Source organism: Falco rusticolus, chromosome 8 (genome assembly GCF_015220075.1).
Source record: "Falco rusticolus isolate bFalRus1 chromosome 8, bFalRus1.pri, whole genome shotgun sequence".
Lineage (NCBI taxonomy): Eukaryota > Metazoa > Chordata > Aves > Falconiformes > Falconidae > Falco > Falco rusticolus.
The window spans coordinates 21,508,723-21,522,138 of record NC_051194.1 but is presented as its reverse complement, the minus strand read 5'-3'; the positions used below and the strand labels follow the sequence as shown (position 1 = coordinate 21,522,138).

General features: G+C 37.7%; 1 protein-coding gene across 22 annotated transcripts in view; it reads right to left on the bottom strand.

Moving 5' to 3' along the window:
• LOC119152012 (ankyrin repeat and KH domain-containing protein 1) overlaps nucleotides 1–13,416 on the bottom strand; it is a 117,101-nt gene that overhangs the window by 95,574 nt on the left and 8,111 nt on the right. For all 22 annotated transcript variants that reach the window (XR_005105645.1, XR_005105644.1, XM_037396565.1 and 19 more), the window contains exon 2: nucleotides 6,243–6,396. Coding sequence is in view for 20 of the 22 variants with exons in the window: in XM_037396565.1 (XP_037252462.1) it covers nucleotides 6,243–6,396 (154 nt within the window). In the remaining 2 variants the exon portion in view is untranslated. The remainder of the gene's footprint in view (nucleotides 1–6,242; nucleotides 6,397–13,416) is intronic.

Sequence of the window (13,416 nt, the reverse complement as noted above, 5' to 3'; positions counted from 1 at the left end):
TGCATGAAAAATAAAATATGGCTGAAGTAAAATAGAAAGGAGAAGTAGAGTTAATAAAAAAATATATCCAGGACTTCAAAAAAACCATGTTAAAAAGAATTGCACAATACTTGTATGGTCATGAAGCACTAGCTGATTAACTATGGTTACTCTGATAGACTTATGTATGACAGATATATGTAGATATATAAATATGCAGACAAAGAGATTGAAGAGTACCCTGGACAATTTTAATACTTCACAGATTAAAACTTGGAACTTTTTGTCTCATCTCTTCTCACTCCCCATTCCTGCTAGAGTTAAAATCTCAGAATCATCTTTGCCAAAGAATTCCAAAAGCAGTGTTCAGATGTGGTAAGGTAACTTAGTGGTCCGATACTTAAACGCATCGGTTAAGTGTTATGACAATAAAACTGTTCTTCACAGCAAAATCCAACTGAGAAACAGCCATAAAATATGAAGCTGGCATATTTAATGCACTTTCAAAGTATGGGAGTTAATTTGACTAAGAGCAGGATTAGAATAGACTTCTTCTAATCTAAAAGTCTACTAGGTTAGAAAAAAAAACTATCTTTAAATCATGCAAAGCTTCAGAGAAATAGAATATTAATAATTCAATTACATGCACAAAATTCAGACAGTTTATCCAACTTACTCAAAAGCACAACAGATCTGTATGTTTCACATACCATATATTCCTTCCCACTCTGAATCTTTAGATGGTGAAGGAAGAAAATGAGCAAGTCACTGTAATGTGCCAGTTTCTCAAAAGGCAAAAGTTTTCCAGTTAACAAGACAGTGGCGATTTTAGTAGCAGTGTAGCTTTGACCTCCAAATAAATGCCTAGAATGAAGCCTATTTGATCTTTCTTAATGAAAACTTTGTCTTATGTTATCAGTATACTGTGTCCATACAACACCAAGTATTTCAGGTCAGATCAAATTTGGGTGAAAACCTTTTGTTGGTTTAAAATAAAAACAACCCACAGTCAAAAATGGTTGGACAAAGGTAAGACTTTTGCCACATTGAAGGCAGCTAAACACAATTCAAATTTGATAGTGCTACATTTTAACAATAAAGTTCCATCTTTGCTCAGATTCCAGAAACACACTCTCAGATTCCCCCCAGTAAAGATCCTGTTTTTCTTTTTTATTCAATAATACTGATAATGTTCTAGAAACATATTTGTTACATTCCAGGAGCACAGAAGTACAGCCATTAAACTGGCAAATATGAATCAGCCGTTTTCTCCAGCCCTCACTACAGTTTGAAGTGGAGCCTGGGTAACCCTTCAGAGGTTAAGTTTCTAAAGGATTAGATGCCCACCTCCATTTAAATCACAAGTTACTTACTCATCAGCCCTAAGAAAAGAGGCATCAGGTCTAAAAGTGAATCTTATTGATCATAAACAATGTGATCAAAGAATTTATCTAGCCTAGTCTCTGACACTTCCTAAGGGGCCTCTCTGATACAGGATGAAAGCAAGCTGTGCATCTTTTGAATCTGGCAGCTGGATCACAGGTCTATCTTGTCACATTCAAGCCCCTAAAGCTGGGGGAAACAAATATAACTTACTTCGTATGAACCAAAAAACAACCCCTTGCTGTTAGTGAATAATGAATGGTCTGGGTCACATCATTAAAAAAAAAAAACCAAAACAAAAAACAAAAAAACACACACACCACAACAAAAACAAACACAAAAAACCCCACCAAACCCAAAAAGCAACTATGAACAAGTTTGGTCCACAGCTTGGCAAGTGAGTAAATACAGATACACATACACACACTGGAAAGCATTCAATTTTACAATTGCTGAATCTTGCTCTATCCTTTCAGTTTATCCTAAAGCAGGCAGATTTTATCTGGGCCCATTCATACTTTGACCTGTGTTCTGTACTTCCACTAAGTGAGTGATTACTTCCACTTTTTGCCTTCCCCTGTTCCAACCCACCACCACCACCTCATCCTATCAACTTTACAAAGAGCAGTATCAGGCCTTCATGCCCGAATCAACTACTGAAATTCACCAGGTATCAACAGACACTTGTTATTAAAACTAAATTTCTCTTTCACCATTTATACTGCATTTAATTCCCTAAAGTCTCAAATACACCAAAACATCTATGTGAGGGTCTCTTGTCACCTTCAATCCTGTATTTCAACAGAAAAGACTGATGTATACAACTCTGCTCCCTGTTTAAACATAAGGATTGACTACTCACATCTGTTTCATTAAGCAAACCCTTGGCTGAACACAGTTTCTCTCCAAAATACCCTGATTTTCTTCACAAGCTTCTTCATAAACAACAGTAGGACTCCTGAAAAAGTCATTGCTAACAAAAATCTTCCCTGTGTAGATACACAACAGGAATACTAAGTGCTCCAATGCTAGACAAAGTTTCTTTACCACTGCCTTCCGTTATCTATTTTGTGATGCTTCATAGTCAAAGTGCTTCAACATTCAAATTGAGAAGGAACATGCTCAAAAGGTCTGCTGGTAAGGATTCAGGCACTCAAGCTATTTCCTCAAGTTAAAAATTAGTTCAGTAACATTCTATGTCATTTCCCAGAAAAACCCAGCAAAACCACGCTGAAACACTATGAACAGAGTATTTTCACTGCAGGGATTAACATTTTGACATTTTACAACTTCCTGCGGAACTCTGCATTTTGGGTGCAGAATATACCAAACTGTGTTTACTTGACCACATGCTTCAACCAACACATCTCTCTATCCTTCTTAAGAAACAACTTGTACTCCAGAAAGATGACTGCACTACATAAACAAGTCATTTTCCTTTCCTGACGCCTATAAAAGGCGGGACCATAAAATGAAACCACTTTAACCTGTCAAACTTTCCCCAATTCTTTGGACGTGAGTTTGACCCTTTTAAGAACATGTGTTGAGTGACCCATGGAGTAACCAAGAAGAGCAACAGCTCTGAACGGTATAAACATTCATTCATAGTAGCAAAGAGCTCTCATCCTGCAGCAGTCAACTAGCATCCCTAAAAAGGAAATTTAATAGGTAACCTTATTGAAGATCCATGAACAATCATGATTCTTCAGAACTAGAATACTGTTTTGAGAAATCAACAGTACTCTTAACAGTGGAACTGAGTGTTTCTAGCACAGAGCATGAAGCCACTGTCAGAATATTATGAATCAATATAACTGCATCCTGAAAAATGGAAATACCTCCAAACAGTATTGTTCTCTTTCCATGGGTTATTTTACCTATAAATCCTTTCTTTGCTACTAGGAGTCAAACTGAAGGAAGGTATACAAAAGACGTGGTTTGTTTAGGATAACTTCCCAAAGAACATGCTTCATGTTTTATTTTATCTTTAATTTCTGAAGATGAAAACAATTCATGATGTTCATAGAACAGTGAAGTCTCTGTCTTCAAAATGTAAAACTAGTTTTTCTGTGAAATTAAACAGCTGTCAGCGATTGTATTAAGATAGCTGTCCATTAAAACACCACCTGTGCTTTGCTTAAACAGATTACAGAAGGAAGTATCATTGTCCAAACTAAAGGTAATCAGCCAGGTTTTCAGAGGCTCTAGTAAACATGAAAAAACTAATCACTGTTCGCATGTACATGTTTATGCACATATGTGTATACTTCCCGTTCAGTTAAGGGGGGCAATTCTACTCAAGGCTATCACCCTCAACATCCAAATGCACAAAGTATTTTATGTCCTCTTAGAAGCAGATTAAACAAGCTAAAAAACTGCAAAAAAACTATTTGTGACTGGTAAATACAACACGTAGAAACATTTTTAAGCAGTTCAACTAACCTCTGGCCTCTACCCTTGCATATGCAGGCCTAACAAGCTCTCAAATCAAGACAACTCCTTAAAATCAAAACTCCCACAATCTTTAAGAGTGCAACAGTGAAAAAAAGGTAATCTGAAGAACAACCCATCTGGCTGCAGTTGCTAGAACTTACCTTCCAAAAGTAATAAACAGCATGTCCATGGGAGATCTGAGCATTAAAGGATTCATGAAGAATGAGCAAAACTAGTTTTGCAAGTCATACTCATTAAGATCCTAATGACACAGCCACGAACCCTGCATGTGAAAAACCCTAAGAAATATGAAACAATAAATGCAAACCAATTTTCCTCTAGGTTGTAAGAAGTTCGGATTCAAGCCTCCCACAGGAGAGAGCATCATCACAACAAAAGCCACGCTACCCTGGAAATGACATCAGATAATGCCGTAGCTAAACTACTTGTTCAAACAATAGTTCTGCCACCTTTTGCTGCTTTTTTTTTTTTCTGCAAGATTTTTGCTTGCTATCATTAATGCTGGGGACTAAAATGTGACTAAAACAAGAGAAATCACTTGGTTTTGCCAAGCTGCAAAACAATACAAAGTCTCAACACTAGTCTGCTTTCTTTGTTGCCATGACAGAAACCTAGCAGCTCACTGAAGTTTAGAAAGGGTATTTTCAGCCAAACCAGCCAGAGAAATCCAGCAAAGATATTAGAACATCACCAAGAAACACTAGCTTCTTTTTCAAACACTTTCAGACTATGCTTTTTATTCATGAACTACCAGATTCTCAGTGTCTCGTTTAGGTTAGCCTAATGATATTTTTAGTGTTCAAATTCACAGTGGGAAAGACTAGTACTGCTTAACGAGGAATTTCTCAAGAGTGTTGAATTTCAGTCTTTCAATCTCACTCATTCATCAAGTGGCATTAATTTTGTCCAGTCTTTTTAGAGGGAGACGAAGCCCTCAAATAAAAACACTTTTTTTTTATTATTTGCTCTTCTTTCCAGATTCCTTCTGTTCTGCCCATTTTCTACATTCCTACTCCAAGCACTCCAGGAATCTAAGTATGGAAACCTCTGATTATTTGTTTTTAATCTAATCCTGGGGACAAGTGGCCAACTACTGCTTAGAAATGTAAAGTATTCTCACAGGCATTACAGGAAGCAATGGTACCTGCTACACTTGTTAAATACCGTGAAATCATTTTGAACACTGCAACCCTAGATGTAAGTACATGCCTCAGAGACTGACTGCCCTTGTACCACTAGCCATCAGAAGTCTCCACTGACAATTTATAAAGCCAGCAATAGGTTTCAGGACACACCAGTCATCAGGTACATGACAGTAACTGAAAATCATTTTCATTTTAAAGATGCTTAAAAAGGGATCAGATTATTCAAATTCTCTTACTGTCCAGAGTATCCCAGAAATAGTTTATCTTCCCTGCATAGCAAAGTTTGGTCCCCAAGAGTTACATCAGGATAGAATAATTTTAGGAGACCACATTTAATTAGGCTGCTGCAACTTTCTGCTGACAAAAGCTATGCTATGTTGTAAGTTGGGTTTTTTCAAATTCAAAATGCAAAGACAGCCCAAAGCCTGAGTCCCTTGCCCCTCCTGCTTCCCCAGAATGAAGTTCTCCTTTAAGACTGTAAATAGCTTTACCTCTAAACATCTGCAAGTAAACGCTATTTTATCTAGCTCTTAAGTGTGTTCAAAGCTAAAATTTGAAAACTGCAATTTCAGTACGCTACTAGCAGTCTGAATACGCACCCATAATGATCAAACAGAACTTGCTTCAAAGCAGGTTTTTTACATCTTTTTGTCCTTGGAATTTTGAAACTGAGAAGTAATTTTCAAATCCATTGCCAATACTCACGTCCCAAACCCTCATCTGAGTCACAAACCTTAGAAAGACTTGAAATTAGTCAAGCCTTCACTATAAAAGTAACAAATGTAATGGCACTATGTTCATCTAGTCTGGTTCCAGCACATGAACATTAAATATGTATTTTCCAACAGTCATATCTCAGACCTACAGAATGGAAAAATATATTTGCTAAAGTCAAAACAGAGAAACAAGTAATTCACCTGTAAATTTCTGGACCAATTTATTAATAATTATGTATCAACCAAAGCAGCAGAAAAAACATCATTTTAGCAAGTCTACTTCCTTCTGTTCTCTCCCCTTTAATCTCTGGTAACACATATAATCTCATTTGATCAATGAAATACCATTCAATTCAAATTAACTTTTCTAACTTTATACATACAGAAAGAGTAGACCAAGCAACCCTCAACACCTGTAAGAATTATAAGCTTGTTTTCCATGTTCTGCTCCCCATCATCATGGTAAATTTCCAGACTTGTGAATACTTCACTAGGATCAAAATTTACAGGTTGCCAGATCTATGTGCAAATTAAGTTCAGAAAAAAAAATATACAAGGAAAGTACCTGCTGCCTCCAGTAAGGCTTCTAGTCTTGCTTGTGTTTCTGGATCCACAGTTCTCAAGTCCGCACCTTCTGCAGCACTCGATAAGAATAGCTCCGATGTGGTTTTAAGTACTGGGTTATCAAGATCTTCTTGGTCCAAAATAAATGATTCAACCTGTTTGCCAAGTTACAAAAATAATTTTACCATTTTTGAAGTTTTATGCTAAATCTAAAATACTAGAAAAACCACCAAAATAATTTAACTGTACTATCATAATCATGTTTTAACTGTAGGTTATATTATGGTTTTTATATATATTATAATATGTTATTAAATATATATATATAAAAAATGTAGATTATAGGACAGCTATAAAAATCATCTGGTCAACTCACTGAAAAGGTAGTTGAAATCACAAAAGAAAAACTCTATATGGAAAGGTTTATTGTAAAAATTACAATTAACAAGATCTTAAACTATAGCTAGGGCAACTCAGATTAAATATTGAAAAAGTGATAAGCATGTTTGGATAGTTAGCTATAACAACAGACTGCCACAAAAGCATCTTCTGTCATCAGAATTCTGTCTACCTTGTTATTAAAAGAAACCCTATCAGTAATGACTTTAGTATGAACCTACATGAGAGCCAGGGACAGACTGAACAGTTTCCCGAGATGCTCTTCTGTTCTATTTTAAAAGTCATTTCAACTAATGTAGCACAAAGATTTTGTTTGTTTTGAGTAGAAACATGGTAGTTGACTAAATTCAAAACGAAAGTATCTGTTTCCATGCTGGCACTTGGTATTACCCCCAGTTACTGTTTTCTAGGCAAGAACAGACACATAGAACAATTAAGCAAGCAGGTATTCCCACTGAGCAGCAATAACATTGTCCCACCAGTGGCCCACATGATCTCCAAATACAAGCTTGTGGAATTGCTCAACACATCACACTGTAGTTTTATGACAGCTTGCCAGAGTAAACAAGGAGGATACCCGACTCGTACTCTCATTAGAGCAGAACACCCCTTCAGATTCTGTCCCAAGTACAGGCATAATTTCCTCTATTTTCAGCAATACTTTTAAGATAAAACCACTATTTCATAATTAGACATTATCTGTTCAACGCTACTGGTGACCTAAATATGCCATAGAAATGAGAAATGCTCATTATACAATCACTACTGCCCTTCCCAGTTCATGCCCCAGTCTCATCTTCCTTTCTCTCTTTTCCCCCCTAATACTTCCCCCTATCTTTCTCCGACCAGGAATAACTACCACCATATTCAGCCCTGTCACACAACACCCCACAAAAACTTCAGAAAGGGATAGCTGACACTTCAAAAAAAGTCGAGTCAGGCCATCTGCAAATTTATGAAGTGCCTCATTGTGTGAACAACATTAACAGGAGTCTGGAGAGCTACACAGCACTGCTATTCAGGAGCCAACTTGTGTTAATTTCTTCCTCTTTTTGATATGTAAATGTTCTATAATGTTGTCCCCTGGTGTCCAAGTCAATTTGTGGGTGCCCAGTGAAATGCACTGCTAACATATGGAATCCAATTGGCATCAGGGAGAAAGAGTGGCTTTTAGGAACACAGAACATGAGTGGATATGCATATCTCAGTGGATATGCACGATATTGGCTAGCTTACAGGTATTATGTCTTGTGTGCCAAGGCACAGATACTAAAGCTAAGAAGCAAGATTTCTAGATTAGTCCAGACAACAGTCCTAAAATAAGATAAATGTCACTGTGAGAAAGAGCTGAACATTAAACACATAGAAAATTTACTCGCCTGAACAAGTGGTACACATTTTTCTACAAACAAAGAAGAGCTATTTACAATTCACAGCAAAATGTACCCCTACAAAAAGATTCCCTTCTGCAGAACTCAAATTCCAGGTTATGTCCACCTAGCCAGCTTGAGGATGCCCTGACAGCATAAGCTCTGATGCAAAACTGACTTCTGGAAAAATTCACCCTTATATACAGAAGTACTTCAGTTTTTCATTTTCTCCCCTAAGACTACAAAACACGCTCTGCCTCACCAATATGCTAGAAATATTATTCCTATCACAACAATGTTTGTGTGATCTGGTGACCAACAGAAAATCTCACTGTGTACCTAAGTGACTATTTATTATATATAGCTGAGAACTACACACAAGAAATTTTATTAGATGCTAATGGGATATTTTTTTTCTTATTCAATTACACCACTTTTGAAGTGAATTTTGAAATTAACAACTTTTGAAGACACACCAAAAGGGGTAAAAATGCTACCTACCACTGAAGCAGCTGCACTTATGAAGAACAGATACTGCAAAATCTTTCAAAGTGGCTTCTGGCAAGCCTTAACTTTCGATCTCAGGAACAGCCAGACAACACCCAAGCAAAAGTAAGCACATCAGCCTTGCATCAACCTTCCAGAAGCTGTTGCACTGCAAGTTTTAAAATTTCATTTTTTGACACTTTGGTAATGGTATGGACCATTCTCTTCCCGACTGACACCGCCCCAAGCTCTAACATATATATTTACAGGCCAGTATCTGCGACAATACACCTCTTTGAACCTAAATCAGTGTTAATTCACCATCCACAAATACCCTATGAACTTACAAGGAATTCCTCTCTTCCCCCAACAGGAAGTGTATTTTGCTTACAGGAAACTAAAATTCTGTCTTTTGAACACTGATTATGCAAACACTACTTAAAGTGAAGTACAGATACAGCTTTTACTTAGGGTACAAATGGGGTAGTATCAGTGCAGTGTCTTCTTTTCATCTTACTGCCTTTTCTGCCCTTCTTTAGGTTTGCAACTGTACTTCCAAAGACCTCACACATTTAAAGTCTCACACAAAAGTCTTGCTTCATATACATTATCTTAATCTTAGTCTTATACTACAGCAAGAAAAGTCAGCTGCTTTCATTATTGCGGCACATGAATTTTTAGGTTTTTGTTTTGATTTTTAGTAAGAGCTTAATAACCTATCAATAATACAAATATAACTTGAGTGTGAAAATACAGAAAATCCACATGCAAAATCTTAAAATAGCTGTACCATTGCCAGTCTCCCTGAACAAGTTTCAATGCATTTTCAAATCAGGATGTCTGACATCTCTGTAAATCAATGCAGTTTCTCATGCACGAAGACAAGGCTAGAGAGGATGAACAGTTGGATACCTTATCACTGATAACCAGAGTAAGAAATTAAAAAAAATAATAATTCAAAATACTCCAAATATACCAAACAAATTTTAATTTTTAAACAAAAAATAAACTGGGGAGGGAGGTGAAACAACAACAAAAAAAAGAAAAAGAAACAAACCCCAAACCAACCAGATTTCATGTTAGCATTCCTGGAAGACTTAATATACTGCTCATATGGCAAAACTTAGGCACTTAGGCACTCTGCTCTATGCTAATCAGATCTGTAGCAAGTGATAGAGTAACCAGTCACTGTACTATTTTTGGATTATTTTGTGAGCTGCTTCAGGCAGTTAATAAGCATCTTACTTGGTAAGGCTCATTAGCAACACATGGATTCAAGACATTATTTTAACTGCCAAAACAATTGCAACTAGGAGCAATTCCCAACCAAAAACCAAAAAAAGCTGCTAGCTGCACAGGTCCTGAGGACAGGGCACTGAATGCAGAACATCAACGTACTTCACTAAAGCATCATATTTTCACACTCATGCACAGGAATGATGGACCTTTCCTGAAGTTCTGCCAAGGACTGCAGCAGCCTCACAGCTCTGCAGATCCAGTTACACCACTGGTTCTTCCCTCCATAGCAGCTATATTCACAGCTATTTGGACTCAACTATATCAGTATTTATATGTCAGTACCATGACTGAGTTTACCTCAGGTCAGGGGTATGTAAAGGCGACTTTGCAACCACTAACATCACATCTAACACTAGCAATTCTTACAAGATGGGCAATGACATACAGGGTTAGAAACACATTTCTAATATTAAGTCTAAACTGATCTTTCGTACATTGCACTACTGCAGAAAAAGCACTTTTCCCAGAATAGCCAGAACCTGCTCACAAATAGCCTGTTATTGACACAGGCTATAAACCATGGAAAAGCTTCTTGCCGTAGCTATACCAGCACCTCCTCCTCCAGCAGGCAATAGGCAGCAGCACAGACAGCTCATTCCACCTTCTCCTTCCATTTGTGCCAACTAGTACTTCTGGGAAGGACAATCTTTACAAGAAGCATCCACAGAAAAGAGAAAGCTGCTGTTAAAGCCTCCTATTGAACTTGCATTTTCCAGATATGCCCTGAGCTATGAACACTTTTCAGGAGTAACAATACTGCTTGCTCTGTACTTCTGGAGAGTCTACAAATAATGAGTACGTGACCCCTTGACTGGGACTCCTAAACTTCTATTTATTAAGCAAACAAACTACTCTTTTTTTTCCTCTTTTGTGTTAGGTAACCCTTCATAATTATTTCTGTAGAATTCCATTTGGACATATGGCTAAATACAACTGAACGTACGCAGAGGTACCTTGGCTTCCTTTAAGGCTAATACAGGCCTGTAAATCAGGCTGAAAGTTCATGGCTATGAAGTTAAAATTGGTCATCTATATTTAAACGATTTTCACTCCATAATTAACAAGATGCGCAACGCTATTAAGATCACACCAAGAAGATGTCGTGGTTTTGTCTGATAAACCCAATCTCTGATACTTTACGTTTCGTGTCCTTTATTACATTGAATGCAAATAACTGATTAATGCTTGTATTGCTGCTCTAAAAGTACTGGAGAATACTGATAGGATGTCAGACACCATAAAACTAAACCAGGGGTCCTCAAACTTTTTAAACAGGGGGCCAGCGCGTGGATTAAGTGGCAGGCAGTCATCCACAGCTGCTTGGTTTCCCCCCCCAACCCCTGGCGGGGGGCTCCGTAAATACTGGGGGCTGGATTGAGGACCTTGGGGGCCGTATCTGGCCCGCAGACCATAGTTTGAAGACCCCTGCAGTAAACAAAGAATGAAAATTAGTTTTTATTTCAAATTTAACATCAAACGCCTTTAAAATCCAGATATAAAAAAATGTCCACTTCAAAACCATTAAAAAAATAATTATTCCAATGAGAAAGTGAAGTGAAGGACTATCACTTACATGACACTTAGGATCGTCCTGTGACAGATGCACCACTACATCCCTGGTGTAGATATCACACCACCAAAAGGCCTGGCTTTGGTTTACCTTAAGGCATACTTTTACACACACACACACAAAGACACCCTCCTGCCCCTGCCCCCAGCCATGCTAGTCAAACATTTTTGAACCTACTTAAAGTATCTTCCTGGCATTACTATTTCAGTTTCAAGAGATGGCATAAAGGAAGAAAAAAACACACACAAATGCAGGTGTTTTCACAAAACCTTTTGGTGGGACTTCAGTAACACTGCCTCTTCTTGGTACTTCAAAGCCAGAAAAAGAAAATATCAGAGAAGTACTTCAGAGTCAACACACAGGAACAACATACAATCAATTTAAACAATTCAGTCATAATTAATGACATAAGACCACGCCCACTCTGTTAGGCCTGAACTGTAATTTCTGAAGACTTTAACAAAAAAAGTTTCAGGCCAAGAAAACAGAAGACACTAAGATCACTGAATTGCCAAGAGATCATCTTCCAGTGGACCTTGTGATTACAAAGTATCCTAACAACTCAGGGGAGTTACACAATGCTTGGGGACACCACCACCTTGAACAGAGGAAGTGTAAAAATCTACTAACAATAATTTCTGCTCACTGCTCATCTTGTGACAAGTCAGGCAGCTATCAGCCACTTTCATGGGTTGATTTAACATATCAAAAAGGGAGAAAATACGGGGGGTGGGGGTGGGGGGGGGTGTTCGGGGAAGGAGGGGAAGCAAGTGGGGGAAGCAAATACTTTTCCAGCACTTTACTGAATTTCACAGACTTACAAAGGGGCTTGATAAACTAGAATATTATTCTTCTATGAATAGCAAGCCATTAGATCAGATCAGCTCTCTTCAAGGCTACAGATCTGACTGCCCCACACATTTAAGCAGACCTGTTAGTAGCTGAGCTGTGTACAATAGATTTTGCAGGCAGTAAATTAGACTGGGAGGGTGGGAAAGAGGAGGGGTGCAAATCTATTTAGTCCCAATTACAATAGGAAGTTGACTAACTTGAGGCAGAATTACCTAAAGGCCAGCCTTTACTCCAATATACATTAAGCAGTTATCAGATAATGAAACAAGCAACTATAGGATCTGGGCCGTAGTAAGTTAATTTCAAAACACAGGTTCATTTTGCAAATGCTGCTATAGACACAATGCAAATAAAGATGGACACAACTCTATGCTTTGACACCAGAGACAAGGAAAATGCCTCTCATCCACACAGTGCAGTCCAGAAGTCTGACTTTTGTGTATAAAACTGTGCCATATGTTCTTGATGTGTTAGCACACACATAAACCCATCTCAGCATTAACTTAAGCCGACTAAAATGATGGGTGAGACAACTGGCAGGAAGAGAGGCCTGACATTTGTACAGCAGCTCCTCTCTGCTCAGTCTTGCCCCATCAAAGGTTCTCAAGCCTGGCAGCTCAAATCACTAGTCATTTCTCAAAATCATGTCTAATATTTGAAACATGCAGATAAAACATTAGTTCTGGTTTATTGTTTTATGAGACTACTCTTCTATGCCAGAGATTGTTAATCCTGGGTTTTCAATTTTCTTGCATTAAATGCATAAGCAGGCATTCATGAGCAAGCGTCTGTCAAATGGTTCAAGTAAATTTAACCACTTACCTAATTTCTCTCTTAAGCAATCACCTGTCACTAGATATCCTTATAACCAATTTAAGTAATTTTGAATACTAAAAACTACACCTTATCACACACCTCTGGACAGAGCTGTTTGATTTATGGTTCTTCTACAAACAAGAAATCTCCAATTCATTTTTATTAAAACACTGTTCCACAACAGTAAACCCAAGATATAACTGCAACCCTAGTTAACCCTCAAAAAAACCTAAGTCACAGAACACACAGGGTGAGTCCTCTTGGGTCAAGAGGCTGGCAACATAAAAAAAGTTTCTCTGTATAGCAGAAAAGAAAGCATTATTTATTTCAGTCACTACTGAAAAAAACCCAAACCAAAACAACCAACCTGTTAAAAACCAGAC